At 45.2% G+C, this 27,476-nt stretch overlaps 1 protein-coding gene and 1 long non-coding RNA gene across 4 annotated transcripts in view; one reads left to right on the top strand and one right to left on the bottom strand.

Annotated features, from left to right (window-relative positions):
- The window catches only part of Ust (uronyl-2-sulfotransferase), a 314,073-nt gene that overhangs the window by 255,547 nt on the left and 31,050 nt on the right, over positions 1 to 27,476 (top strand). For both annotated transcript variants that reach the window (NM_177387.3, XM_006512772.3), the window contains 2 exons: positions 15,093 to 15,190; positions 17,219 to 17,376. In NM_177387.3, coding sequence (NP_796361.2) covers positions 15,093 to 15,190; positions 17,219 to 17,376 — 256 coding nt within the window. The remainder of the gene's footprint in view (positions 1 to 15,092; positions 15,191 to 17,218; positions 17,377 to 27,476) is intronic.
- The window catches only part of 4930573G07Rik, a 49,201-nt gene continuing 26,371 nt past the window's right edge, over positions 4,647 to 27,476 (bottom strand). Inside the window, exons 1-2 of one of the 2 annotated variants that reach the window (XR_003948828.1) lie at positions 7,100 to 10,947; positions 4,647 to 4,973 (exon numbers count right to left, since the gene is read on the bottom strand). This is a non-coding gene — a long non-coding RNA (RIKEN cDNA 4930573G07 gene). Of the gene's footprint in view, positions 4,974 to 7,099; positions 10,948 to 27,476 lie in introns of those variants that run through there. The other variant, XR_003948827.1, reaches the window with a different exon arrangement.

The raw sequence follows: 27,476 nt of genomic DNA, 5'->3' as shown, positions 1-27,476 counted from the left end.
GCCTTTTGTTTTCTTATTTCTCTTCACTGTTCTCTGTAACACCACCAAGTGCTTTGTGATGCGATTATCTGGAGAGGAAGAAAACCACATTTTGATGCCAGTGGAATATTTTTTTCTTGCTTTTAAATTAGGATCATTAGGCAAATCAGCAGAGCAAGATTGAGGTGCCAAAGAAACCATTCCCCAGAGAGGCTGACTGGATGGTGGGCTTCCGGACAGCTCTCTGATCTCTTTCACAGGATGTAGCCTGTTTTCATGGGTAAAATTACAGCCCAGATAGTCAGGAGTTTCACATTCACTTTTTCCATCCTGGTACACAGAAGCAGGAGACTATGGCTCCCACGTGTCATTAGCCTTTTCTAATGTGGAAGTCAATAGGCTTCAGGAAGGAGACTGGCAAAGCCCCCATCTTGGTGCTATGAGTCTCTGTATGAATTAATTGAGCTATTTTTCTGTATTTATTATTCTCTTTCATGTGTGTGTATGGGGGGGGTGGTCAGAGAGCAGTTTGGGGGAGTTGGTTCTCTCTATCCCCCACTGGGGTTCCAGGGACTTAGCGGCAAGCACTTTTGCTCACTGAGTTATCTGGCTCACCCCTCGCTGAGTTCTTTTAACGCCGCCTTCCCATAAGACAATTTAGATTAAATAACAAGGCTGACTGCAAACTATAGCACTTATGAGGCGTAAGTATGATGACATCAAATGCAGGGACTAAATACAGGAAGGTGAGAGCTCCTGGCTCCACATAGACATGATAGGGCACGCAGCAGGTTGTGGCTGATTGTGTTCACCTCACGGTTATTGGCTGAGCATCTACTACAGGTGGGATACTCCTAAGCCCTCAGCAAGGCTTCTTGCCCTGACCTTCATAGAGAGCTCATTCCATGAGCTGAAACACAGTAAACACACAGACAAATGCTACATACTGTGTCCAGTCGGGGGAGGGATGGTAAAAAAACTAAGTCTAAAATACAGTAAGAAGACAAGGAGAAATGTATATGTCAGTATATCAAGACTCAAAAGGCAGATGTCTTAAACTGCGATCCACAGAGTTCTCCCAAAAGCTCAGTGGGTAAGTTCCAGAGCATATAAACCCCAAAGGAAAACAATTCTTCAGACTCTTTGTAAAATTTATTTATTTTTATTTTATGTGCCTTGGTGTTTGTGTGAGGGTGTTGGATCACCTGAACCTGAGTTACAGATAGTTGTGAGCTGTTGAAGTGAACCTGGGTTCTCTGGAAAAGCTGGTTCTCTCTTAACCACAGAGCCATCTCCCCAGCCCCAATTCATTAGACTTTTGGAGTCTTCTAAAGTTTTGAATGTAGATAGCAAGCCGCAGCAGCAGCAGCAGCAGCAGCGCATGTGCCTGCAGTGTCCCTGTGACTGGAGATCTCAGAGTGTCACTTATGTAGCAATCATGGCAGATACGAAAGGCACTGAGGAATGTTACTATTCAGTACATTAGGACGGAACGTATATTCCTTATCATAAAATTTTATGATGGGGTGATTTGGTATATTTCATTTCTTTTTCCTCCTTTTCCCCCAAACACTTAAGCACCTTGATCTATGAAGCAAGTTGTTCTTAGACTATGCCAAACTGCTAAGAGGAGCAACAGCAGAGCTTCCACAGGCTTTCCCTGCCTCATCTCAGAACATGCAAAACATGAGCGCTCTTGGCATGGCATGTAGAACAGTGAATGATTTTTTAATTGTTCCACCAAGAACATTCTCAAAAAAAAAACTGGAATATCATTATTATTGGGAGTGTTATAAAGAATACCACAGCTAGTAACTGGGTCTCTGCTGCCTTATGCCTGTGGACCAGCTATGTGGCTACTGACCCTCATCAAAAGACAGAAATTGGCTTGGTACTGTCACAAATATGGTATCTGACCTCGTCAAAGTTGTCAGGGTTCTTCCAGAGTTCAGGAGGCCACGTTCTCAGGACCACCCACCATGGTTGAGTTGAGTGCCAAGTGTAGAAATTCCTCTAGGCATTTAAGCTACTGAGGGAGTACTAACACAGAAACATTGTTTTGATGGTTGGGGTAGTGTAATGTCCAACTCTGAAATGGAAGTTTAAGCTATGCTGTTTTAGGAAGACAATTTTAAATCTTAGCGTTTTTTTTGTTTTTTGTTTTGGAATGGTCCAAATGAAGCACAGTAAATGTCTGTGACCTTTAAAAGTTGTTGCATAGGATAAAACCATGAGAGAGCATCCAGTGAGTCTAAGCTACAAATCCCATACAACAAGGCATTCCCCTCACATCAAATCCAGCCCTGGTTCATCCTAGAGCAGAGACAACCAAGGGAATAGGGCTAGTGGTGGGGTCAGAAACAAAGTCTCTAAGTCAACTTGTGCATCACCTCAGATATTGTGCATATCAAATATTTACATTATAGTTCATAACAGTAGCAAAGTTGCAGTTATGAAGTAGCAGTGAAATAAATTTATCGTTGGGGTCACCACAACATGAGAGACTTTATTAAAGGGTTGCAGCATTAGGAAGGTTGAGAACCTCTGTTTAAGCAGACTTGGGACAGGAAACTGTAAAGGTGAAAGACTAATGCTTCACAAATGTCTCCTCCAACAGAGAAACAGCCCAAGAAAGTTTAAGGAGGCTTAAGAAGAAAGACAGTGGCTGAGGCTATAGGAAATGCGTGCCTGGCAACACACAAGTCTCTGCTTTAGATCTCTGGTACAGAGAAAAGAAGGAGACAAAGAAGAAAGGAGGAGGAGGGGGAGGAGGACGGGGGGGGGGGGGAGAAGAGGAGACAAGAACAGGTAAGCAATTAATGAATGAGCAAGCAAACCAGGGATGGATTGCAATAATTATATGTAAGGGTGACTCTACTCAGTGTTTTCCCCCTGGGAATTTTTATTTGCTTTTTACTATACACTATGGAAAAATCTTAAATGGTCACAGACTATGTTGGTGAAGTTCCATTGCAGACAATTCTTAGTTATCCATGATGCTAAGAGAATGGAAAGTTCCTGTTAATTTAAAGCAATGATTATATTTGCTTTCAACACTTGTTCATTTATCTCATCCTCGGTCTCTAAAGACCTTCTGAGTCTCAACTGTGGCCTTAAAAATATCCACAAACATGCTGTTTATATTCTAGATAACCAGAGGTTGAAAGTGTGACTTTTGTGGTTTGTTTTGGATCTTCAGCCCCAAACTATCAGACTATTGGATAAAGGAATGTGGACTTCTTCAGCTGGAAAGACAACATCATCAACATTCTATGATGCTAAGATAGTGTCTGTGGCTTTCGGAAACTTGTGGGACCCAAAGGGGCCATAAATAACTTTTATGGTATTCAAGAACACACTTGATTCCCCAGAAATTCCAGCCATTCTTACACTCAGTAAATTTCCTGCTGGGAGAATGAATCGGTTTGAGCTTGCTTTTTCTGGTCAGTGTGCTCTCCAGGAAGCACTACCCTGTGCTGAGGCTTGCCCTGCCGTGGGAACGTCTCTTAACCAGGGAAAGGATGGGAGGCCAAAGATGTGTTTCTTTGCACTTTGTAATTGGACTGCCATTGTCCTTTGGATCTCTGCGCTAAAGTCTGCAAGCACCTTTGCCCTTCTGGTTTGAGAGAGAGAGTGTGTTTGTGTCAAGAGTTAAAGTGTGCTGCTTCTTTTCCAGTGTGTGTGTGCACACCTGTGGTGTGTGGGTGTGGCTGTGCGCACTCATCCGTGTGTGTGTGTGTGTGTGTGTGTGTGTGTGTGTGTGTATGTGTGTGTGTGTGTGAGGTATCTTCTATCACTCTTCTTCCTTATTTTTTGAGACAGAGCTGTTTTCACTGGACTGGCTAGACAGTGAGCCTCTGGCATCTGCCCACTCCCAACCAGTGCTGGAGTTATAGACATGCGCCATAGCTTTTTACGAGAGTGCTAGGGATGGAAAACCAGGACCTTGAGCTTATATAGCAAACCCTTTACCACTGAGCCATCCAGCCCCTTACCACCCAGCCCCTTAAAATATTTTCTCACTGTTTTTGTGGTTGTTGTTGTTTTGTTTTTTAATGGAAAGCTCTCCATCCAGTGGTAGAGTCCATGGGATCTGGGGGCAGTCCATTCAGGAAATTAATTATTCTGTGACCCCTTTGCCCATTTTCTATGTGACCACATAAAGAGGTGGGGAAACAGGACTCTATTAGTGTGACCCCCCTGTTTATCTTAAAGATTTTATCAGCATCAAAGTATGACTCAGTATTAGGACAACTAGCCCTCCAGACTGTATGCTACCAAGTGTATTCACTACCACCCTCTACCGACAGAAGCAGCCACCAGCCCTTTGCTGGGGCCCAGGGGTTGCACATGCCTTGGGGGCTCTAGTGAAGGTCACAAAACTGCTGGTGGCACAGATTCAGTCATTCAGCTCTTTCTGGGCTTCTCTGGACTAGAATCCCAGACAACCAAGGTGCACAATCTCCGCCATTATTCCCCCACATGGAGCCCACATCTGAAATTCGCCTCTTTCAGTGGAGGACGGGTTCTAGATGAGCACATGGTATTTCAGTCATTTAAATCCTACCAAAAAACATACCTTCACCTGCACTGCCGTTGAAGTAAGTTATGTCTTTTTTGGCTTTAAAGTGTATTGTAGTTGTATTCTGGACTTTACTTTGCTCCTGAAATTTTTATGATGTTTATTGAAAATTGGTACCATCATCTGAAAGCTTTTATCAGGCATCCAGATCTCCCACAGTGATTTCCTAAGCTTGGCTCAATTCAAATAAAAATGTCATCATATCCAAAGAAAACTTCGATACAGTGCCTGTCTGGCCCTGGGTGTGTATTATTCACACAGAGAGGCTTCTGTCTAGAAACTTAGACTATGTAATGGACTTGATAAAATTTTTGTGTCCCTGGCGTGCTTCAGGTTATTGAAACTCTTTACTACACGGTGGAAGTGACTTGAAGCTCGGCGATCATTCCTGTGGCATGAGTGTCCACGGCACCTGTAAAAAGAATGGCCAGAATCACACTGGTGTCTAGCTTAAACTTTCTGATATATGAAGGGCAAAATCACTCCGTTTCAGTCAGTGTGCATGAGGCTTTGGCGTAGACCCGACATATTTCCAAAAGGTTGTGCTCTGTAGACCTGGGGTCACCTGTGCCCCTACTCAGCCAGGCTCCCTCAACAGACCTCACTGGAGCAGGTAGCAGGGACAGCCCACGCACGCTGCCTGTGGTATGGTGACTTTTCACTCCCTCAGCTCCCAAACGTGCCACAGGAATACATAGCATGTCAAAGAGGAAGGCCAAGGGAAGAAAAAGCAAGCTTGCTCCGGGTGTGGTGATAGCAGCAGGGTGAGCGGTAGTGAAGCCATTCCACTCCACTCCGCGGAAGAACCAGACTGTGGCGACCAGGAATACATTTATGGGTAAAGGCTAGAGGCGCTGATGCCAGACCGGGCCCCGTGGGAACCTGCACTTCTGGCTTCTGGAGAAATGAAGCAACACAGGCTGCCTGCAGCTGCAGCCTTTGGAAACTGAGGCCTCAGGAGATGAAGAGCAATGCCCCAGACTTGCGCGAGGAGCGGAAGGGTTTGCTGCTTCCGGATAGGTGTGCGTTCTGCTCCTTGTTCCCATTCGTAGGCTGAGAAGCACTAATACCTGGTTCTGGACGAAGGACCCAGGGACCCAGAAGGTGGTAACCACGAAACTTCCTACTAAGGAAGGACAGAAGAGGGAGAGAAATAGGAGAAAGAAGCAGAGAAGCAGGATCAGGAGACAAAGACTGTCCCACCACAGACTACACATTCTACAGCCTACAGAGAGTCAGTATTAGCACTGAGGCCTCACAAGCTAGACAAGTACTCCAGTGCTGGGCCGTATCCCAACCCTCTTTTCACCTTGTATTTTGAGACAAGGTCTCACTAAGTTACCCAGGCTGACCTTGAACTACGCTAGAGCCCAGGCAAGCCCGGGACCTGCCTCACCCTTCAACATAGCTGAGAATACAGGCCTTGGCCAGCAGGGCCAGCTTACAACTCTTTTTGCTCAGCATTCTTTCAACCAGCTCCTAAATTCAGTCCTTCCATTTTATGATTCTGTAAAATTTACGCCCTGCATGTTTTTGCCAAGACATTTCTTGTCTGAGGAAGGGCCTTCAGCATCCCTCTTGGTACAGAGTATCTAATGGTTTTATAAGTAACTCCCACCAGGGCTGACCTCTGTTAAAAGATATTCTTTGTGTTAATGTTTGAGACAGATGCAGAAGGAAAGGGATTATCAGCCAAAATCACTATAATTATGAGATTTAGTGGCTGCTAATGCATTCCACTTTACCTTTGAAAACGTTTCTACCAAACTGGGTCGGGACCAGTGGGTTTAGACTGGAATCTGTAGACACTGATTTGCCTAATAAAATAACTACATTGGCTGGCAAGAGTCTGCATACCTGGTCGCCCTTCCTACCCTGCAGCCTGAAACAGCACTGGAATCTGGCAGGTAGCATTCCTGAAGATTTTGAGAGCTCAGTTAGAGAAGCCAGCTGAGCACCCCACCTTTCAGCTGTGTGCCCCTCTTAAGGCCAGATTGGGGTCTCCAGCTTTTTATAGACTCAAGGGGCCTCTATTCATTCACAGTGGATAATGACAACTGAAATAACCAAAGAATTAATACACTTCACTGGAAATATGCAGTAGTGACCTTATAGACCAAAATTATTATTATTTGTGTATGTGTGATCTGGTATGTGACTGTATATGAGGGAAGGGGGAAGAGAGGAAGGGAGGGAGGGAGGGAAGGAGGGAAAGAAAGAGAGAGGTGTACATGTGGAGATCAGAGGGTAACCTCTGGAGTTGGTTCTTTCTACCTTTCACGGGTTCTAAGGAATTAAACTCAAATTGTCAGCCAGGCACACATGATATATTACATATTAAACCATCTCACTGGGCCTTAAATTCTTTTTCAATAAAAGATGCCATGGGGTGTGTGTGTGTGTATGTGTGTGTTAGGCTAAACTAGCTGGCCATCAAACACCCAGGACCCCTTTGTCCCTGCCTTCCAGCCCTGAGAGCATGTACCACCACTCCCAGCTTTTTACGCGGTTCTTGGGGTTCTAGGGGTGCTACCGTACGTGGAAGAAAACTGCTCTTCACTCTGTTAACTTGGGCTAGGCGACACCTCTTTCATGAGAGGTTCGGTGGGAATAGCAGAATCCTCCATAGCCTGCACCGCACCTAGGAAGGAAGAGGAAGATAACCCTGTAGTTATGGGTGGTGTTGCTGTTCTCTTTTCTGCGAGGCACACTGAAATTCTCAGAATGGGGAGTCACAACTCAAGTTAATGAGATGGTACCTTCTTCAGCCCTACAATCACCCACTCCCACAGGTGCAGTGGGGCAGTCCTGGGGAGGAACCCAAGAGCCTGGTGTCCGCACTGCCACAGGCATAGTCAGCAGTTGGCAAGTTAAGGTATAAATGCACACAGTATGAGGTCAGTGGTGCCCAGCAAATGCCCAGAATCCAGGAGATGGCCATTCCAAGAGCTTATGCTATTAACCAAGCCTGACAATGGACCTGATATGCAAGGACAAGAATTGGTTCCTAACCTGTAAGACAGGGAGAAGAAGCTGACAAAAGCAAAGACCCCTCTTCTAGAATCTACAGCAGTGGCTCCAACCTTCCTAATGCTGCGACCCTTTAGTGCAGTTCCTTATGTTGAAGTGACCTCAACCCTAAAAGTTTTGTTTCTGCCTCATAACTGTAAGTTGCCACTGTTAGGAATCGGGATGCATATGTGATGTATCTGATATCTGACCCCTATGAGCGTGGTCACGACGCACAGGTTGACAGCCAGAGATCCAGAGGAGCCAGGGCTACAAGGAAGATTTCTAAGACAGAAACTGAGGCACAGCTGTAAAATAGGATCATATTGCACCAAACACTGGGCAGAAATGGGATGCAGAGATAGGTCACACGAATGACAAAATGAGCGTGAGCTTGGCTTGTCGGAGGTTTTCAGACTTTGAATCTTTACATCATGTTACGCAAGCCCAATCGATAGATCTGAGGAAAAGATAACTCATCTCGGGAGGGCAAGGATGCTGGTGTTCTGCACACTCCACAGCCACACTGGCCCGTCTGTATGCTTGACTTGTTTTAGTGGTCTTCGCTCTCTCACTCTCAGGCTCAGTTTTAGTCATAGAATTGGAAAGAGTTCAGTGGCCCTGGCTATACATTCCAGAAGCAATCGATTTACTGCCAGATTCCCTGAGCTTCATCCACTCAACAAGATTTAAAAAAAAAAAAAATGTAAAGTTCCCAGAATGCATCTCACTCATGCCACACGCTTTTATGACTGTGGTGCTAGGCATTCAGTAAAGGTTTGCTTCTCCTCTGCTTTCCCTCCTTTCCATCCCCAACATTGTCACGTTGTTGAGTCAATGAGTGCTTATCCTGGAGTCACACTGAGTCAGATCTCTTAGTATGCACGCATTAATTTGTGAGGTCATTCCCACCCAAGAGTCCATTTCTGTAGGTGGAAGTCAGGAGAGGAAGCAGAGAAGAGCATAGGCTCTTTACATGCCTTGGGAGTGTGAATCCCCTCGGTGGTACAGGGGAAGGTGACTGCAAGATCCACTCCATCACTGTGATGGTTTGTATATGCGTAGCCCAGGGAGTGGCACTATTGGGAGGTGTGGCCTTGTTGGAGTAGGTGTGTCACTTCAGGCGTGGGCTTAAGACCCTCATCATTGAGAGTTCTACCTCTTCATCTGGAGGTTGATAGTGGACGACTGGCTTCCAGGCAGCTAGGATGAGGGTCTTAAGCCCACGCCTGCCTGGACGCTGCCATGCTCCCACCTTGATGATAAGGGACTGAACCTCTGAACCTGTAAGCCAGCCCCAGTTAAATGTTGTCTTTTATAAGAGTTGCTTTGGTCATGGTGTCTGTTCACAGCAGTAAAATCCTAACTAAGACAATCATGGATGTTAGAGCAGAGAGCAGTAATCCTGGTTACACAGTGTGAGGCTCTGTCCCTGCTCAACAAGATGGTTATCATAGTTAGGACATTCACCTCAAGTAGGTGCTGACGTTGATCCAAGAGATCCCGGGACCAACTGACGACAGGTGGGCAGGGCCTCTGTCCATCATCCAGTCACAACGAGATGTTTTGCTCTCGTCCTGTGCCACAAATACAAGACAGACCCTCTGCTTGTCTCTCACCGTCCCATGTTCCATAGCTGGGGAGATCTCTCTTGTTCATACCAGGCTCATCGCTTGTCTTCTGTCTGGAGTGGTCTTTCCGAATATTACCTGACAGCTACTTTTGATCTTAAGCCTCCAGAGGAAGACTCACTCCTCCTGGCAGGAATTTTATCCCAAATGACAACTAACCCCAGGTGCAAGCAGTATTCCTTAGACATTTAAGAGAGTGGCTAGGTCACCCTCACAGGTTTCACTTATGTTTGGCACAAGGAGGGTCTTTCTTGACTGGGGCTGCGCTAAGAGAGTGTATGACAGGCCCAGGATGTAGCTGCTCCTCACTGTTTCTTGCGGGTTTGAATTTCACGTCCCTTTCTGAAACGCAGTAAGAGCCCAGAGTCGTTCATTGAGTCTCTCTACACTGCTTTCTTTCTCCTGTTGCCTTATCTGGAACCCCTGCCTCTGCATGCCTCCTCGACTCTCTGAGATACGGACAGACCGTGGCTGCAGCTGGCTTCCTACTGGTGAGGCAGCCGTGCTGTGTGGCTGATGAACTGACTGATTTAGTGAGAGGAGATTTTCCTGTTGGTTTACCATAGGCATGAGAGAAAAAGATTTCCCACCAAGGCCAGAATGTATGTTCAAAAAAAAAAAAACCCCACATTTAATAATATTTATAGACATTTTCACATGTAAAAATGTTGCAGTACAATTTGAATCAAAATGTATTTGTCTTAGTTAGGGTTGTACTTCTGTGAAGAGACACCATGACCAAGGCAACATGTATGGGGGACAACATTTAATTGGGGCTGGCAGTGGACTGAAACCTCAGAGTGTCCCTGAACCTAACTAAACATTTCTTTCTGTTAACTGTTTCTCTTGGGTACTTTGTTACAATGACAGAAAAGTGGGCAGCGAGTGGATTGAGTGGGTCCAAGAAGCTCCAACCCTGCGTGCATTTAGAATTGGGTTGACCTTAGCCTGGAGCAGGCTTCCATTCTGGCCCTGACTCCTCTCAGTGACAACTCTGATGTAGGGTTGGAAGCCAGTGAACCCTTTCCTTCCAAGTTGCTGTTAGTCAAACTGTTTATTGGAGCAACCAAAGCAAACTAGGATTTCAGAGCTGCGCTGAACTAGTGCCCCCAGCAAATAGGAATATTGGTCCTAGCAAAAGCAGAGTGATGCCTTTTTTTTAACCCAGAACAGTCTTTCTCTGCATCCCATCATCTAGCCAGGGTCTCAGAGGTGGTGCAAAGGACCACACGGACACCAAAGTAGCTACCACAGGTGTTAGCAGGCACTGCTCTGTGGGCCTTGCAGAAGAACAAAGAACTACTTCCTAGTGGTGATACTTTCTGAAGAGCTGTGTGCAGACCAGCTCCAAAGGACACTTTCTACCCCCTCTGGAAGGAACGTGTCACTGGTGATGTGATTCTGGCAGGACCGGAGCACGGAGCGGGATATGAAGGTATCTGGCCACCCGCCCCTTGAAGTCCATGAAACTTTTCTAAAGTCTCGCTTGATTCCTCCAGTCTGGGTCATTTTTTTTTAAATTTGAAATAAAAGGCTTATGAGGCAGTGTTTGCAATAAAACTTAGGTCACATCCATTGCACTTATCTAGATTGACCATCGAATGTGTACTCCGGCTGCCACTGCCCACCTGCGGGTCAAGGATACTTTAATACCTGATGAATTCCTGTATTCCTCCCTTTCCCATTTCTAACACCGCTGTTAAAGCCCGCACAAGAACTCGTCCTTCTGCCTGCCCTTTACTGTAACGTCTGTAATTTTAGAGTGGGAAGATCCACTCCCAATCTCTCTTAAATCTATATTGGAACAATTTTTTGTTTTTGTTTTTTTGTTTTGTTTTAAATCTAGAATGTCTTGGGCTTTCGTGTAGGAAGTAAGCTGAGATGAAAGTCAATGGCTCTGCAGGGGTGGGGGAGGGGTGGGGATTTTGCCTGCTTTTGCTCAATGTTATTAGTTTGTTTCCAACCAACTGCGTTTTTAACAAAACACAAATCATACATTTTTGTATTTCCATATTCTTCTTCCTGTTTTCTCAGAGTTGGCAGCAGTCATTGTTTTAAAACTGTGCATAACCTATACATAACACTGAAGGAAAAAGGAATCCAAATGAATGAAAGCACAGTGAGCTGGCAAATGTGAGACCTATGAGAAGTTATTTCTCTACAGGTGAAATGCGTCAATTCAAACAACATTAGGATACAGAATAAGGCAGGTTTATTGGGAAGCTGCTTTTAGGCTTGGTTCTCTGGTCTCAACAAATGAGGTCAGGAAAGTCACCATGGGGAGGGAGATAGAGGAAACGAAGCGGGGGGAAGGGAGATAGAGGAAATGAGGAAGAGAGGGGGGAAGGGAGATAGAGGAAACGTGGAAGAGTGGGGGAGGGAGATAGAGGAAACGAGGAAGAGGGGGGAGGGAGATAGAGGAAACGAGGAAGAGAGAGAGAGAGAAACCATGCACAGGGAAAGAAGAGAAGGAGGAGGAAGAGAGAGAGAGAGAGAGAGAATAAAGAAGAGACTTTCTTGTTATATAGAAAGACAGTGTTATATAGGAAGACCTTCTGGGGGCCATATCCTTGGGTGGAAAGTTCAGGGCAGAGGGCCTTACAACCAGTAGGGACTGAGGGATGCTGGGAGAACCTGGAGGCCAGGTCAGCTTTGGGATGCTTCTCAGCCTGTTATCTGAGTCCCAACACTGAATGATACATAAAATAAAGGGCAGACAGACCTTCTAATCTTACTTGAGTGTGTCGGGGGGGTGCAAGAGGCAAATGCTGTTCCCATTTTACAGATGAGAAACTTGAGCCTGTGAGACATAAGTATTTGCCCAGGACCCACTACTTCAGGAGCCTTCAGGAGCTGCAGTGAGGTCTGCTAACATCAGCACTTCCCTGAAACAGTCTTCTATGAGAGGTAGAAGTGTATTGACAGAAAACACTGAACGAGGGCACTAATTTATACATAATTTTTGAATCAAAGAATGGCTATCTTTTCTAGTTCTCTTCCATACAGAACCTGGTTTAGGGCACCAGGCACGTTGGTTCACCATGTCCTACAAATGAGGAAACTGGGTCTGAGGGCCATCGTCATTTTGTTAAGGATACACAGCTACTGAAGACCTGAGATTTCCTTCTAACTACCAAAACTATAAGCAACAGCAATATATGAGCCATTTTGGGGGAAATTGTTGGACTTCTAAACTAAATGCTTATACAACTTGTTTAGGATAAATTCCAGGTAGGTTAGGTTCTTATAGCTTTGCGTGTAGAAAGGATCACCAGTTATCCTCAGTGCACTCTTTGAAGTATTTGCTATTTCCCTAATGCTGTGAAATGTTAGTGGCGTTACGTCCTGTGCCTAAGACTTCATTGTAAAAGAGTGCCAGCCTTAGGCAGTAGAGGACTTTACAAGGAGCATAGAAATCAAGGTCCAGAGGGAGAAGTCAAGTCCGCTTGACTGTATCTTAGATCTTCCCACTCTAAATTAAAGAAAATTTAGGGGGCTGGAGAGATGGCTCAGTGGTTGAGAGCACTGGCTGCTCTTCCAGTGGCCCTGTGTTCAACACCGAGAAATCTATGATGGCTCACAACCACCTGTAATGAGATCTAATTCTTCCTTCTGGCATTTAGGTGTACATGCAGATAGAACACTCATACATAAAGTAAACCTTTTTTAAAAGAAAGTTTAGGTATAAGTTTTAATGACTTTTATAAAATGCACTCTTAGGCATTTATCATCTACATGCAAAGAAAAAAAGAACAGCCCTCAACCCCCCAACCCCCACCTTAGTGAAAATGGCTGCCATAGGAGAACAGATGCTGGCTAGAGTGTGGGGAAAGAGGAAGTCTACACACTGCTGATGGGCATGCACACTGGTGCAGCCATGGCAGAAGTCAGCGTGGATGGAGCTCCTCAGAAAACTAAAATTAGCACCGCCCTATGTAGCTTAGAGTGTGTCTAGGATCTGAAGATAGAAGAGCTTGTGGATTCTAAATGGACACAGAAACAAGACAGTGTAGCAGGGGAAGAAAGGCCAAAGAGCGCAATGTTTTCCTCCATAGGCAGACCTAATTAACCTAGATTTAATACATGCAAATGTGTGTGAGTGTTGGGAGAGAGAGAAGCAGAAGGGAGTCCCTGAGAAGGAAGTAAAAGTGGCAAGAAGTGGGTACAGACAGGATTGAGGCACATGCCATACATATATGGAAATCCCAACGAAATTCAAGATTTATACACTGAGTTGGGGAAAAAAAAAACCCTGATGAAATAAGAGTAAGCCATTTCTACTTAAATCGTTGAAATTAAAAGGAACGTTAGGAGACCTGTCACAGCGGTCAAGAGCATTGGCTGCTATTCCAGAGAACCTGGGTTCATTTCCAGCATCCACACAGCAGCTTACAACCGTCTGCAGTTCCAGTTCTAGGCAGGGAATCCAAGTTCCCCTTAGCCTCTGTGGACTCCAGGCATGCAAATGGCACACAAGCATATGTGCAGGCAGAGCAGCCATGCGAAGAAAATAAGATAAAAGTTAAAGGAATGGGCAAAAGGGATAGAATTGTGAGATCATTTTACAATATGTATGTGCTAAAGGAAGTTCATTGCAAAGAGATGCTCTAAATAAAGTCATCCACCAAATCTAAAAGTCAGTACTGACGGGCAGACTCTCTTGTCCCCAGAAACTACGGGGCCTTCAGAAGAAGACACTGCACTGAGATTCTGATTCCCCGGCGGTTAAGTTGCTCCTCAGTTGAACCACAAAGCTGGTCAGAATCTGATTCCCGAAGGTCTTAGTTTTGAGCATCTCCATCTGCATCCTTGAGCAGTGGGTACTGAGTGCCGCCCTTGACCTTCTGCCGGAGACATCTCTTATTTACTTTTTCCAAAGAATCTCCTTAGCAGGGCTGTAATGAGCACCATTCATCAGCCTAATGGGCTGAAATGGAACCCCTTTTAATCCCTCAGGATGCGCCTTGGTCTAAGAAAAGAAACCTGGTTAACTTAACTTTCTGAGCTAGAAATTTATGATTTCCCAGGGGTTGACCTCGCAGGGTTATTTGTGGAGTTCTATAGAAATGTAGCCTTCTGAACCCCATAGCATACTAGCCCCGTTTCCCATTCCCATCCAAGCAGCCAATTCCCTGCCTCTGTTGTCTTCTGCTCCAGTGGGGGCTGATGTAACCCCGCCCTCTCAGTTTTCATCCCACCCCTGGCTATTGCAAACTCCTACGGTGCTAACAGAACCCATGTCTAGCCTCAAGGAAGACAAAACTAGGAACCACACTGCTGCCTTGGAAAGTGGTAGGCTGCTTATGTTATCAAACCCTGTCATTTTCTTACTCACATATCTTACTTAGATAATGTATAGCTTCTCTGACATTTAGAAACCCTTTATGAGACCGTTAGAGACTTCATAATTATTTATCGGACGTATGCATACATAAAGAAACTCACTTATGTAGGGTTAGCTATAATGGTAAGTGATTAACTCAAAATTCATTAAGAATCAAAACTTACTGGATTAATTCCATAGGCATTAATGGACAGTGGGCTGGCAGCTAGCCAGCCAATGTGAAACACAAGCATTAGACATTTCCTTAGCATGCATATGACCCAACCAAAAGTCTCAGCCTACAGGAGATGAGGATACAGGGTATTTAACCAAGTAGACACGCCCCGACCTGCCAGGCTATCCATGTACCTGGCCAGTGTACACAGATATTGAGAAGCAAAGGGCACGTATTCTTGGGAAGCTTGTGAATTCTCTGTCTGCCTAAGAGTTTCTAGGAAAAAGGTTTTTTTTTTGGTTTTTTGGTTTTTTGTTTTGTTTTGTTTTTAATTCTGGGCATTCAGCAAAGCTAAGACCACAAGGCTTTTCATTGCTGTGTCTTCTCTCCTAGGACATCAATGAGTGCATTCTGGAAAACTACCCTGAGTGTTCCAACCCCAGGCTGTTTTACATCATCCCATATTTCTGTGGACAGCACCCCAGATGTAGGTAAGCATACAGCCATAGCGTGCAAGCTCCCTGCCACACGGGCACTCCACAAATCCTCCCCAGGAAGCCACTCACCCTTGTGGGATTTAGTTCATGATTGCAAAAAGCTCTTCAAGAATATCATTTGCTATCCTGAGGGTCATACGGGGGATGCGAGGCTCTGCGGTACTTGCAACAGAGACGGTTACATACCACTGTGTAACAGGAACACCCACCAAATCCATTTGCCTACCGAAAACACCATGGTTCCTCTCACCCTACAAGACAGTGGAGAGCAGAGTCAGGTGGCCAGCCAGGTCCTCCACAGTGATTGTTACCCACAACCATCTCTGCTCTGGCAGCTAAATCAGGTCCAACACTCTGGAAACACACACTCGGGTTGATGATACCTCTAATGAGATACAATGATTCTCAACTTATGGGCCAGGACCCTTGTGGGGGTCAACTGACCATTTTATATGGGTCTCCCAAGACCACCAGGAAACACAATTCATACAGTTATGAAAATAGCAACAAAAATAAATTTACGGTCAGGGGCCACCCCAGGATAAGGATCTGTATCAAAGGGTCACAGCATTAGGAAGGTTGAGAACGACTGCTACAGAGAGAGGAGAGAACTTTCTAATGAGCAAGCTGCCCTGACTTGAACACAGAGCCTTCCTTACACAGTGACTTCCTGTGGAAGCAGCAAACCCCGGGGCAGGCACAAGCCTTCCTAAGGCGTTCTGTTGGTGGTACTGGAGTAAGCATGGCTGAAATCAGATGTATTGTTCTAAGTACACATCTACAACCTGGGGCAGAAAGAGATGCAACAATGAATCACTGTGTGGCAGAACTAACCCTTGTTTTCCTTTGGGAAAACACAGACAAGAGTAGAGAGCGTTTGTGTTCCTGCATAGGGGAATAGCTAACTGAAACTGTGACACAGGCTCGGATTTTTTTTTCTTTCTTTTTTTGGCTTATGTTCTCATTTCTCTTTAATCTTGATTGTTGTTTTGCTTAGCTTACTGAAGCATGAAAGTCTCCTTACGATGTAAATTGTAGACATTACCAACATCCTGGATCTTTTTCCCATGTATTTACACTGATGATCAATGACAGTCTGCTGCTGAGAAAATTCAGGGTTAAGTTACTTCCGTTTTCCTTACAACGGAGATGCTGATTCCAAGGAGTGTTTATTCCTTACAGTGGGTCTCACTCTGTCTGTCTCCTTTGGACAGTGTACTCACCTGCCCCCCAGTTCTTCAGATTCCCTCCACCAATAATCTCACTTTGTCGAACTTTTACTCCGATCCTGGACAGCAGGCAAGGGTTGCCGGAGCAGGAGAGGATTGCTATTGGTGGTGTCGCAAGCGAAAGTGGCTAGTCCAAACTCCCCCAAACTGCACTTATACAGAAATGCCCTTCTTTCCCTCTGTAACCCAAACAAACAAAAGCAACAACGTTAATGCTAAAGCAGTTAAATGATGAGATGACTAGCAGATGCTATGGGACACTAGTTTTGATCACTGCAAACGTATTGCCAGTGACTCTAACTTCATTAAGTTTGTTCTACTTCGTTCTTCCATTAAAAATAAAAATAAAAATAAAAAATAAATAAACTATTCTAGGGGCTGGAGAAATGGCTCAGCAGTTGAAAACACTGAGTGCTCTTCCAGAGGTTCTGAGTTCAAGTCCAGTCCCAGCAACTACATGCTGCCTCACAACCAGCTGTAATGGATCTAATACCCTCCTCTGGTGTGTCTGAAGAGAGCGACTGTGTACTCACATACATAAACTAAGTTAATTATTTTTTTTAAAAAGCCATGATAACCATCTGCTCAGGACCTAAGTGTCTGCGCCTGTATTTGTCTTTCACCAAATACTTAGAGAGGCATATTCATTTCAAGGCCCTGGCCCTTGTGCACATGTGAGACGCACGTCAGCTAGAGAAACCAGGGAAGACCGCACAGTTCTAGAACTAGCCTCACGGGTTGTTGCTGCACATCACAGGTCTTTGTGGTAAAGCAACTTTCTTGTCTTGTCAAGGGAGCCCGGCGAGTGGGCGCTGGAGCGGGCCAAGCTGAACGTGAACGAAAACTTCCTGCTCGTGGGGATCCTGGAGGAGCTGGAAGATGTGCTGCTCTTACTGGAAAGATTTTTACCTCATTACTTCAAGGGTGTGCTGAGCATCTACAAGGACCCAGGTAATGCCACTGGAAGCCCTCTCCCTGGTAGGGTCCCGATAAGGCTTTCCAGCCTGGACAAGGACTTGGGAGATGAAAATACAATGTGACATCTTGTGTCCCCCAGGCTTTCAACGACAGAGTGGCATGAGCTTTCAATTCCAAACCCCAGACTCTAAGGTGAAACCCAGACTCACCATGGTTAGCATGGTTAGCATTCCCATGGCTATGTCCTGCTCCCTAAAAACAGAAGTTCACAACATTCTACACCAGCATGGTGCCGGGGTGAACAGAGGGTGGGGAGTGTGTGCGCACACCTGGAGCTCCTGGATGCAAACAGCAGTAGGGCAAGAGCTGCTTGAGATGGGGCAGCTCTGGCCCAAGCGCCATTGACAAACGCACTCTGGCGTGTAAAACCCCAGCAGTAGATTAGATAGGGAAACAAATTGAAAATGCAATTAAGATTTTGCTCTCACACACCAAGTGCTCCCCAAGTAGGAACGACAAATAGAGAGCGGCAAAGCGATCACAGGACAGCCCACAGTGTCACTGTGAATATAATTACTTTCAGAAATCCATCATTTATTTTCCTCTCATTATTATTTAGCTTGAGAGAAAGATGCTTTTTTGCCACACTCTTTCCTATGTTCCTTAATCTACTCTGCACAGCACGTCTTGCATACTTATTTCCCAATCGGTTTGCGGCTTTGTGCTGTTATGCTGGAAAATGGGTGAGGGCAAATGGCCTGGTAGAAATAGCCAACAGAGGAGACCCTCCCAAGGACTGAAGACAGTCAGGTGGACTTGGAACCACATCTGTATCCCCAGGGCCTGTCTTTGCCCTTCCTGTTACACTGCGGCCCTGCCATTTGGGTAGATGGCCTGACAGGTTCTTCAAAAGCCTCCCAGCTCTCTCCTGAAATGAAAATCTAATTTATCTGCATGTAAGAATGTGCCTGAAAACCTAAAGGTGAGCCCTGCTGAGAGCCTTCCTATCAGAAAATCGGTTTGAAGAGCTAGACGTATAATGAGTCTTCAATAGCTGGGCTTTGGAAGTAGAGCTCCCTCTGTCCTTCTGATAACAGACACATGCAGGAGTTTACCGAGTCTATTGAATGGGAAGGGTGTCAGCATGGTGCTGTGTCTGATGACTGCTCTGTGAGACACTGTGAGCCTCCCTCTCTTTGTGCAGCCCTAGAGAGGGTTTACCCTACATTAGAGTCGTAAAGGAAGACTTCAGGCATTCTTATGTGGACCCGTCCTCTGTCTGTCTGTCTTGGCTCTCTCTCTTCCTCTCCTCCCTCTTCCTCCCCCACCCTCTCTTTGTAAGTGAAGGAAAGACAGGAGAAAGAGAGGAGGTGGGGATAAAGAGCTGACTGAATCTTGGTGACACATATTTATCCAGACATCTGTTAAATGGCAAGATATGAAGCCATTTACATCTGTTTTTAAGCTGGACAGTAGTAGCGCACACCTTTAATCCCAGCACTTGGGAGGCAGAGGCAGGCGGTTTTCTGAGTTCGAGGTGAGCCTGGTCTACAGAGTGAGTTCCAGGACAGCCAAGACTACAACACTGTCTCGAAAAACAAAAAAACAAAACATCTGTTTTTAAACACATATAAGCCTCCAATGACAAGTGTATCCAAAGGGGCATGCACCTAGCTGCTGCTTGAATTAACTTTCTATTTTCTTCAGCTAAATGGATGGCATCTCTGAAACGGTGGGCCTTGACCCCACGATCTGTAAGCACACTCACTAAAGTAGAGGAGACCTGTGAAGATTGGGTCACCCTTAGCTCTTTGACCTACAGCTACCGTCTTCCCACCAGTAAATTAAAACTCTTTCCCTTTTGATTTTGGCAGTAACGATGTGGTAAAGTCCTCAGGAGGAGTCAGGGACATCTGGTATTCCTGTGTAGTAGGATGAAAAGCTTCCAGAAGCCTGGTGCAGCTGCTCCATGGGGTTACGTGGTGTGGTACATCGAATCTGTTTTCAGGATGCATCTGGGGTGCCCTAGCTCTTTTCCAAGAGCAAAGTGATAAAAAAAAAAAAAAAGAATAATTCCTGGCACAGAAGGGGTTCCCAAGACCCCTGCTGTCTGTTCTAAACTCAGTTACTGAGTAGAGATTGTGGCAATACAATTTATGACCCCAGATTAGCTCTCTGCTGATGTGAAGTGTGTGCATGCATGACCAAATGAACTTCGGACGGAGAGTTCAGCAACTTCTGTGTACTGTGGTGGCTTGGCATTGTCTTCTGCTATTCCCTTACAATGACGCCGAAGGCCAAGGGAGCAAACGGTTCCTCTGTCCTAATAGTCTCCGCGTCCCCCAAGGTAGAGGATGTGGGTTAAGCAGAAACTCCTGACCAACCTCTTGTTCTATTTAGACTTCTGCAGACACAACGTGCAATATTGCTCTGTCACCATGATGCATTGGTGGGTTAAAGGTCAGACAGGTGAAAGGGCGTGTAGCGCTCTTCTACCTGTCCACACCAGAATGCCTTGTTCTCGTGGACGGCACACTAGAATCCTGAAGCTTCCCCGTATGCAAGAATTCTAGGGCTGATAGCGCAATTCGCTGGTCGAGCTCTTTCCTAGCAGGCCTACAGCCTGGCTATGATCCCCAGATCCTACAGTCACACTATTCGCGTTGCCTCAGCTGTCTGCAAGCAAGAAGAGAAAGAGCCAGTGGTCAGCCCTCCTCTCTTTACTCAGTCTGGGACACCACCCCACAGGATGGTAGCGGCCACCAGGAGATGGTTTTCTCTCCTCCATTGAACCTTCCAGGAAGCACCTTCAGAAAACACCCAAACGTATATTTTCATGATGACCCAATTCAATCAGGTTTACAATGAGATCATCACACACCCCTTCTTCTTTCTGCTAAATCCCCATGATCTTTACTTTTTACCCCTGCCCCCTTTGAAAGAAAAACAGAAGCCAACCTAGAGAAGTCTATAGTCCCTCTGTACGAAGCCCCTTACGATGAAGGGAAGAGAAAGACCGCGGTATTTCTGAGCCATGAATTTTAATGTGTCTGTGTCTCCTTTCCTCAGCTCCCAAGCCCTGAAATGTTGGTTCAGTGGGAGAGCATTTGCCTACGATGCTCACAGTGCTGAGTGTGATCGCCAGTGCCACCAAAGCAAGCAAGCAAGCAAACCTAGCATACTGTGAGCTGACAGAAATTTCTCAGGCCTCATTTTGCATGCTAAGTTGCAGGGATTGATGGTAACAGCTAAAATAAATAAGCAAGTTAATTTAAAAACAAAGAGCACCTGACTATATGTAATAGAAGCAGTTCTGGCGGGACCAGTAACTGAGTTAGTCTTGTTCAATAGTAACCAAGTTAGTATTGTTCAATAGCGCCACCTAGCTGGTGGACGGAACTGTGTGGCCTGGTGAAACCCATAACTTTCCTTCTTCAAAAGCTTGAGAACTCACGTGTCCTCTCCTTTTACCTTGTGTTTGAAATGCTTTCCATTACTAGAATTACTTCAGTATTCATCTTCTTGTTTCCATTGTAATTATAAGCCCTGGGGCATGATGGGAAACTCAGTAGGCATTCAGGGGAGGCTTGGGGAACACAGTTGGCAGCCATCAAAATAAATTCCAAACCATCTACTCAAGTACTAACCTCGCAAACTAAGTCCATTTACAAGGGGCTGTTTTAGAAAATATGTTCGCACGTTTTACAGGTAAGGATGACAAAGGACACGTCAAATGTTGTGCCAGCTAGATTTTTTGCTTGTTCATTGTCTATAAGTGACCGCTAGACCCCCACCCCACCCCTCAAGGTCTTTGATCAGTATTACAGTGTTTGTGAGTTAATTTGCATTGCAGTATTCAAATGAGAGCATTTGCTAGAAGTAACAGATGCATAAAAGAAAATTTTTAAATGGTGTACCACACCATTTAAAGTCTAGTTTTTACCAATCTAGAAATTAAAGAAAAAAAAATCCAACAGAATTAAAACAAATACTGAATGAATGCTTGGTTTCTATATAACCAAAGTCATTCTTGAAGTCTGGAGAGATGGCTCAGTAGTTAAGAGCACTGAGTGCTCTTCCAGAGGTTCAGAGTTCAAGTCCCAGCAACTACACGGTGGTGTACAACCATCTGTGATGGGATCCGATGCCCTCTTCTGGTGTGTACTTATAAAATAAATGAATAATAATTATTTTTTAAAAGTCATTCTTATGAAAGAGTGCTAACCTGAGCCAGGAAGCTCTCCTGGCATATTCTCTGCCCTGGGTCAGATGTGTAGCCTGAACAGTGACATTCTTACTGTGTGACCTTCAGGGTTTGTCTCGCTGAGATCTAAGGTCTCATGCGGTGTGCTTTTGAGCTCCTTGTTCAGCCCCCAGTTCCCACAGTCCTCTCGTAGTCCTGGGTAGTCCACAGTGCCTTTTGTGTGGTGATGGAGATCATCCATCTGTATCTGCAGCCTAGAGAGGGCTCACTGTCCAGAATTCTATCTTCCTTGGGGCTGCTGCTACCAGGGTGATCAAGGCAAAGATCTCCCTGCTGGTCATTTCTAGTCTTCATTCTCCATGCCATCTGTGTTTATCGTGGTGGTTAACTAAAGGTTGTCAGAAGGCATGGTCACTTATTAGCAGTATGGCCATGGCAAGGTACCCACCTGAAGCCTCAGCCTTCCCCGTCTGTATAATGTGCATAAATGTTACCTATCTTAAAGGGGCAGAATCCATAGTCCTTAAGATATATTGAGCATTCAGTGATGAGCTATCATCAGGCATAGCTGTGAAAAAACATGACTTTAGATTTCGCTGTAATCTCTATAGCCAGAAAAGGAGGGAAGCGTGAAGGAAGGCAGAAGATGAGGTGTGTGTGTGTGTGTGTGTGTGTGTGAGAGAGAGAGAGAGAGAGAGAGAGAGAGAGAGAGAGAGAGAGAGAGAGGTGGGACGAGCAAATGGGCAAGACTAAGAGAAGAGGAAAGGAGGAGTGTCATCTTAGCTCATCAGTTACAGCTGATCTGTGACTATGGCCCTTCTGCCGTGAAGACATTACACTTCTCTATTTCTGTCTTAGGAGAAGGGGAAGCATTCTCTTCCGGGGAATTTTGTGTTTCTCAAGGGAGACCCTTAACTGGAAACACTGCCACACTGACATGCCTGATCAGCAGATAAAGAGCACATATCATCCAAGTCAGTAGGAACTTGCTTAAACTGTCTGAATTCTTACCAGAAATGTCCGAGAGTTAGGACTTTGAAATGAAGTCCACCATTGAGATTTGACTCGGGACCAGTTCCCCTTAACTGGTGCTGAATTTTGGGTCTTGCGGTGTACCTGCCATTTAATAGATAATGCATGCCCAAATGCAAATATTTATTACAATGATGATGATTTTAATGAAGGGAGATTCACGGTTTCTGTCTTGCTAGTTTGTTTTCCATAGCCAAACATCCATCAGAATGTTAAGGCACTGTTAGCCTTTCTCCAGCAGGGGGCAGCATTGCTCTATTTTCTCCAGGAGATACCCATGGTTTCCAGTCAAAACTCAGCCCCTGCAGAGCAGAGGAATCATCCTTACTGTCTGAACATAGATATGCGAGCCCAGTTCAAACAACCTGAAATTTCACTAACTTTAGACATCTAACTTGCATTTTATGGGAGCCACTGGTATTGGAGGTGTAGGAGTTCACAATCAAATATGTTCATCTCCAGTTAGTCTCTATGTGATGTTTATGCACACATGTATATGTACTGTTAGTTCAGAACACACCTATCTACAATTCTAAAATACCCATATTAAACAGGTGCTGCCTTTCATCTTTCATTTCCATTTTTATTTCATATTTTCTATTGTTGCTGACCTAAAACAAAAGCTTTGAAAATTCCTGGAACCTTAAAGTAATTTAATAATGCCAGAAGAAATTAATATAACTTCAGAAGCCAATGAAGTTCTTTAGATAATTATCATTGCTGATAGTATGACCCCTCTCTTCTCATGCTTCATCTCCTATCCATAGTCTCCAGATAGTTTTCACTAGCTCAGTCCTAAGCTCAGATTCTAATAATATTAACAGTGGATCACATGTGGGTATGTATGTGTGCGTATTTGTGTGTCTCTGTGTGTGTCTTTGTATGTGTCTGTGTATCTGTGTATGTCTGTATGTGACTATGTATGTATGTGTGTCTGTGCATGTGTATGTCTATATATGAGTGTATGTGTATTTATGAAATCTGTGTGACTGTGTATGTACGTGTGTGCGTGTGTATGTCTGTGAGTCTGTGTGTGTGAATGCCTATGTATGGGTCTCTGTGTGTTTGTCTATATATGAATGTGTGTGTATGTCTATCTGTATGTGTCTCTGTGTGTGTCTATATGAGTGTATATGTCTGTGTATATGTGTATCCTTTTGTGTATATATATATATCTGTGTCTACGTGTGTCTATGTGTACCTATCCAAGCTCAAACAAGCAGACTCATGATCTATCCTTTCTTGAGTATGGTCCTGGATCACAAACCTGCCACAGCGTCTAAAGAGGGGTCATGTGCATCGAATTTCAGAAGCTCACACAGCTCCACATAGCCAGCCTTGCTGGGTTTTGAGTGAATCCTCTAAGGTGAGGAAGCAAATCTTCTTTCCCTTTCCTAAACAAGGATCCTGGCTTTAAAGGGGCCGTAACCCTCGCCCAGTCAGCGAGTCCCATGTACAGTGCTACGACCCCAAGTAACAGAGGTGACATTCAAGCCTGAGTTCCCAGAACCACCACAAAACACCACAAAGCCGAGTCCTTCTAAAAAATCCTCCTCACCATCACGGGCTCATGGTTGTTACGCGTTCACGGTGTGTTTCCACTGAAGGCGAAAGCTTGAAGACAAGATCTGTAAATGGTCGCAGTCAAAGTAAAGTTTATGCAAGAAAACCACAAGGAAATCATAAGGTCTGAGGGTATAGTTACCTGGCAGCATGAAGCCATGGGTTCGAGTCCTAATACTGGAAGAAAAGTAAACAAGAAAGAAATGTCCACAGGTCACCTCTGGTTAAGCCACTTTGAAAATGTGGCACCTTCTGATGGCCGAGGGAGATAGAGGGAAGTTCTAGATCCTAGGTACAACCGATGACGCATCAGTGGCTGTGGGGCAAAGTGGAAAATTCCACTGCCTGGAAGAGCTTCTCTGCCTTTGCTCTCAGAAGCCTGGAGTGCTATATTTAGAGAATAGATTCCTGCAAGGGCTGATGGGACCCTGTAACTGCAGCCTGGCACCCCAATACAGCTTATAGGACTGTTATCTTATGTGCCTGCAGTCTCTATGCATATGTTAGGAAAGCTTAGATGAGAGCCTAACTCGGGCACACACATACACACACACACACACACACACACACACACACACACACACACACCACACTGGGGCTGGGGGGGGGAAGGCAAGTTTCCTCTCTCTGTGTGTTTTATCTGCTTCCTCTTGTTGCTTGTTTTATTGGAAATAGCACCGACCATGACTATATTGTTTTCAAACCTAGTTTTCATTTGCTTGTCTGCTGCTCTTGCTTTAAGGCCGTTCTTCCTCTAGGTTAGAGTGTCTTCTGTGAGGTGTCTCTACAGTGATGGCGACACAGAGGACTCAGCTGAGAACATTGATTTTTCTAATAATATTGAACACGTTAAACATGTGTAGATATAAATCTAGATATCTGAATTCTGCCAGCCCTGGGACAGGGTGGTGTGAAAAATAAACCAAGTACAATAGCATCCCTTAGTCTGGAGTCACATGACTCCAGTAGGGGTATTCAGGCCCTGGCTTAAAGGTTGTGTAGGAGTTTGTCACATGGGTGTGGAAGCCTTCATGGTATGCAAAACAGAGCAGGTTACTGCAGCCTGCAGCGGCTCATGCCTGCTGGTCCTGACTCCCCGAGTTGAGCCCAGAGTCCTCTCAGGTTCAGTGACACTTCTCTTTGCCTCAGTCTGTACAAGGCCACAGCATCTACCCTTCCTGTGATGTAACATAGACCCATGTCATCCACACCAGTCTCGGGTGTGCTGCCCTGCCCGCTTCCTATCCTGACTGGAGAGGCTCTCGCTTCCTTTCAGTGCTTGGGGGCAATTCCCAGTCTTGAGCTTTTGCACCCAAAGTTCTTCTCCCTCGATGTCCTTCCAGCTTCTCTGCCTGCACCCATCAGTTTCTGTGGGCCTGGCAGTGACTTCTGGGATTTCCCTCTCCTCCTCTAGACGCCAGCCAACGACCTCCAAAATTGCCATGCCCAGTGGTGAGGGAATTGAGGATTCCCTAGCTGCTCCCATCCCTCCCTGGCCTGGTCCTCTAGAAACCCTGGGATCCTCTTCTTAGACCACTTTCTTCTAACCCATCCTTCATCCCTGGGCCTTGATCTTTTCTGGGTCCCAATTTTCCCTTACAGAGAACCCCAAATGCACACTCCACCATACCTTCCAAATTTGCAGTGTTCTGGGAAAGTTTCCCCGTTTATGAGTCGTTTCCCCTAATGAAAGCTGTCTAATGGCAGAGAAGTGGAGGAGATAGCAGCCATCTGTGTTCTGAGGTTATTTTCCTCTGCTTTAGAATGTAATGGCTTCCACCCCAAGTTGTTTTCAATCACACTGACAGTCGCATGCTTTGCACTGCGTGAGATGATGACCAAGGGATGACTTTATACCTCATACGTTACAATTGTAGACTTCCCTGCTCATTTACAAAGCTGCCCCACTTCTAAAGCATGAGCCAAGATTAGACCTGACCCTGGAGATGGGCAGCTGATATTAATAAGGCCTTCCTAGTCTTCTACCATTCATGGCCTATGCCACAATGCCTCTACCCACCCAGGATGCAGATGGGGCTCTTGACAGAGAACTTGAGGACTGTCTCTGTACTCTGGGCTGTGGCTTTACCCCCTTCACTGGCTCTGCATAGAGATCACATCCAAGCACAGAGGAATGGGGGAGAGGCAGCACATAGCCCAGGCGAGGAGTGGGTGGTGCAGCTCTCTAACCCATTTTTGTCTGACTCAGCGCTGTACAGCCGAATGTTCTAATTTTTTCTAGCCAAATCTTTTTCAAGTAGACATTTCATTTCTTGGTCTGTGTTTTTGTAGGCCCTCAGAAGTTTCTGTCGGGCTACGATGCCCTAGTTTGTCTAGTGTTACAAAGTTGTCTAGTAGCAAACTGTAAAAGGGTACAGTAAAAAAAAAAAAAAGTCAGACACTGGCATTACCATCTGCCAAGTGGTGCCATGTGGACCGTGTCTAGTGCATTCATCTCTTCTCCACAAACCTACGGAGAAATCCAGTGTGACCCTGATGGTGAGGAGACAGTGGGAGTTTAGGCTGCTCACCTCCACGTTTGGTCAAGCAGACATGACCGGGACCGCGTATCAAAGCACAGATTCCTGGAGTCTTTGTTTGTCTGTCTGTCTGTTTGTTTGTTATTTTATTTATGAATACACTGGAGCTGTCTTTAAGACACACCAGAAGAGGGCATCGGATCCCATTACAGATGGTTGGGAGCCACTATATGGTTGCTGGGAATTGAACTCAGGACCTCTGGAAGAGCAGTCGTTGCTCTTGGAGTCTTACCTTGTTTTTAACTGTTCATTAAAGTGAACTAAGACCCTTAGATAAGACCCAATATATTCAAAAAAGATGTGCACCAGGAATTGGCCTTTACTGTTCCAATCTCCGTTCAGTCTCAGCTCTGTAGGCTGCTAGCCACCGTGAGTGTGGTTATGTGGGTCTTCCAAACACCGTGCCATTTATTGCTAGTGTGCACAGGATATTACCTCTTAAGTGATTACACAAGACGTTATTTAGTTCTTTTATTTCATCACTTTTTCCTCTACTTCTCCCCCTACCCCCTGCTCTCCTAATACGATAGGCATTTTGGCCTCACTGCCGGGGTTCGCTGACAACCCACTCGGTATATCACAGTTACTCACTAGTATTTCACAGTTATGTTTGACTTCTAGCAGCAGATATTGCTTTTTCTGGAATTAATTAATGTCTTTCTTTAAAAAAAAATACTGAGATTTGTTTTTACTTATCAAGTCTTGATGTTACATCAATATTATTTTAATATCATTTCAGTGTTATCGGATGTTAGTTCTCCCTCCCCCTACACCCCACCTCCGGCTCAGAGTTG

The sequence above is a fragment of the Mus musculus genome, chromosome 10 (genome assembly GCF_000001635.26).
Source record: "Mus musculus strain C57BL/6J chromosome 10, GRCm38.p6 C57BL/6J".
In the NCBI taxonomy this organism is placed as follows: Eukaryota; Metazoa; Chordata; class Mammalia; order Rodentia; family Muridae; genus Mus; species Mus musculus.
The sequence above is the reverse complement of the archived record's forward strand: the minus strand, read 5'-3'. Positions and strand labels throughout refer to the sequence as shown.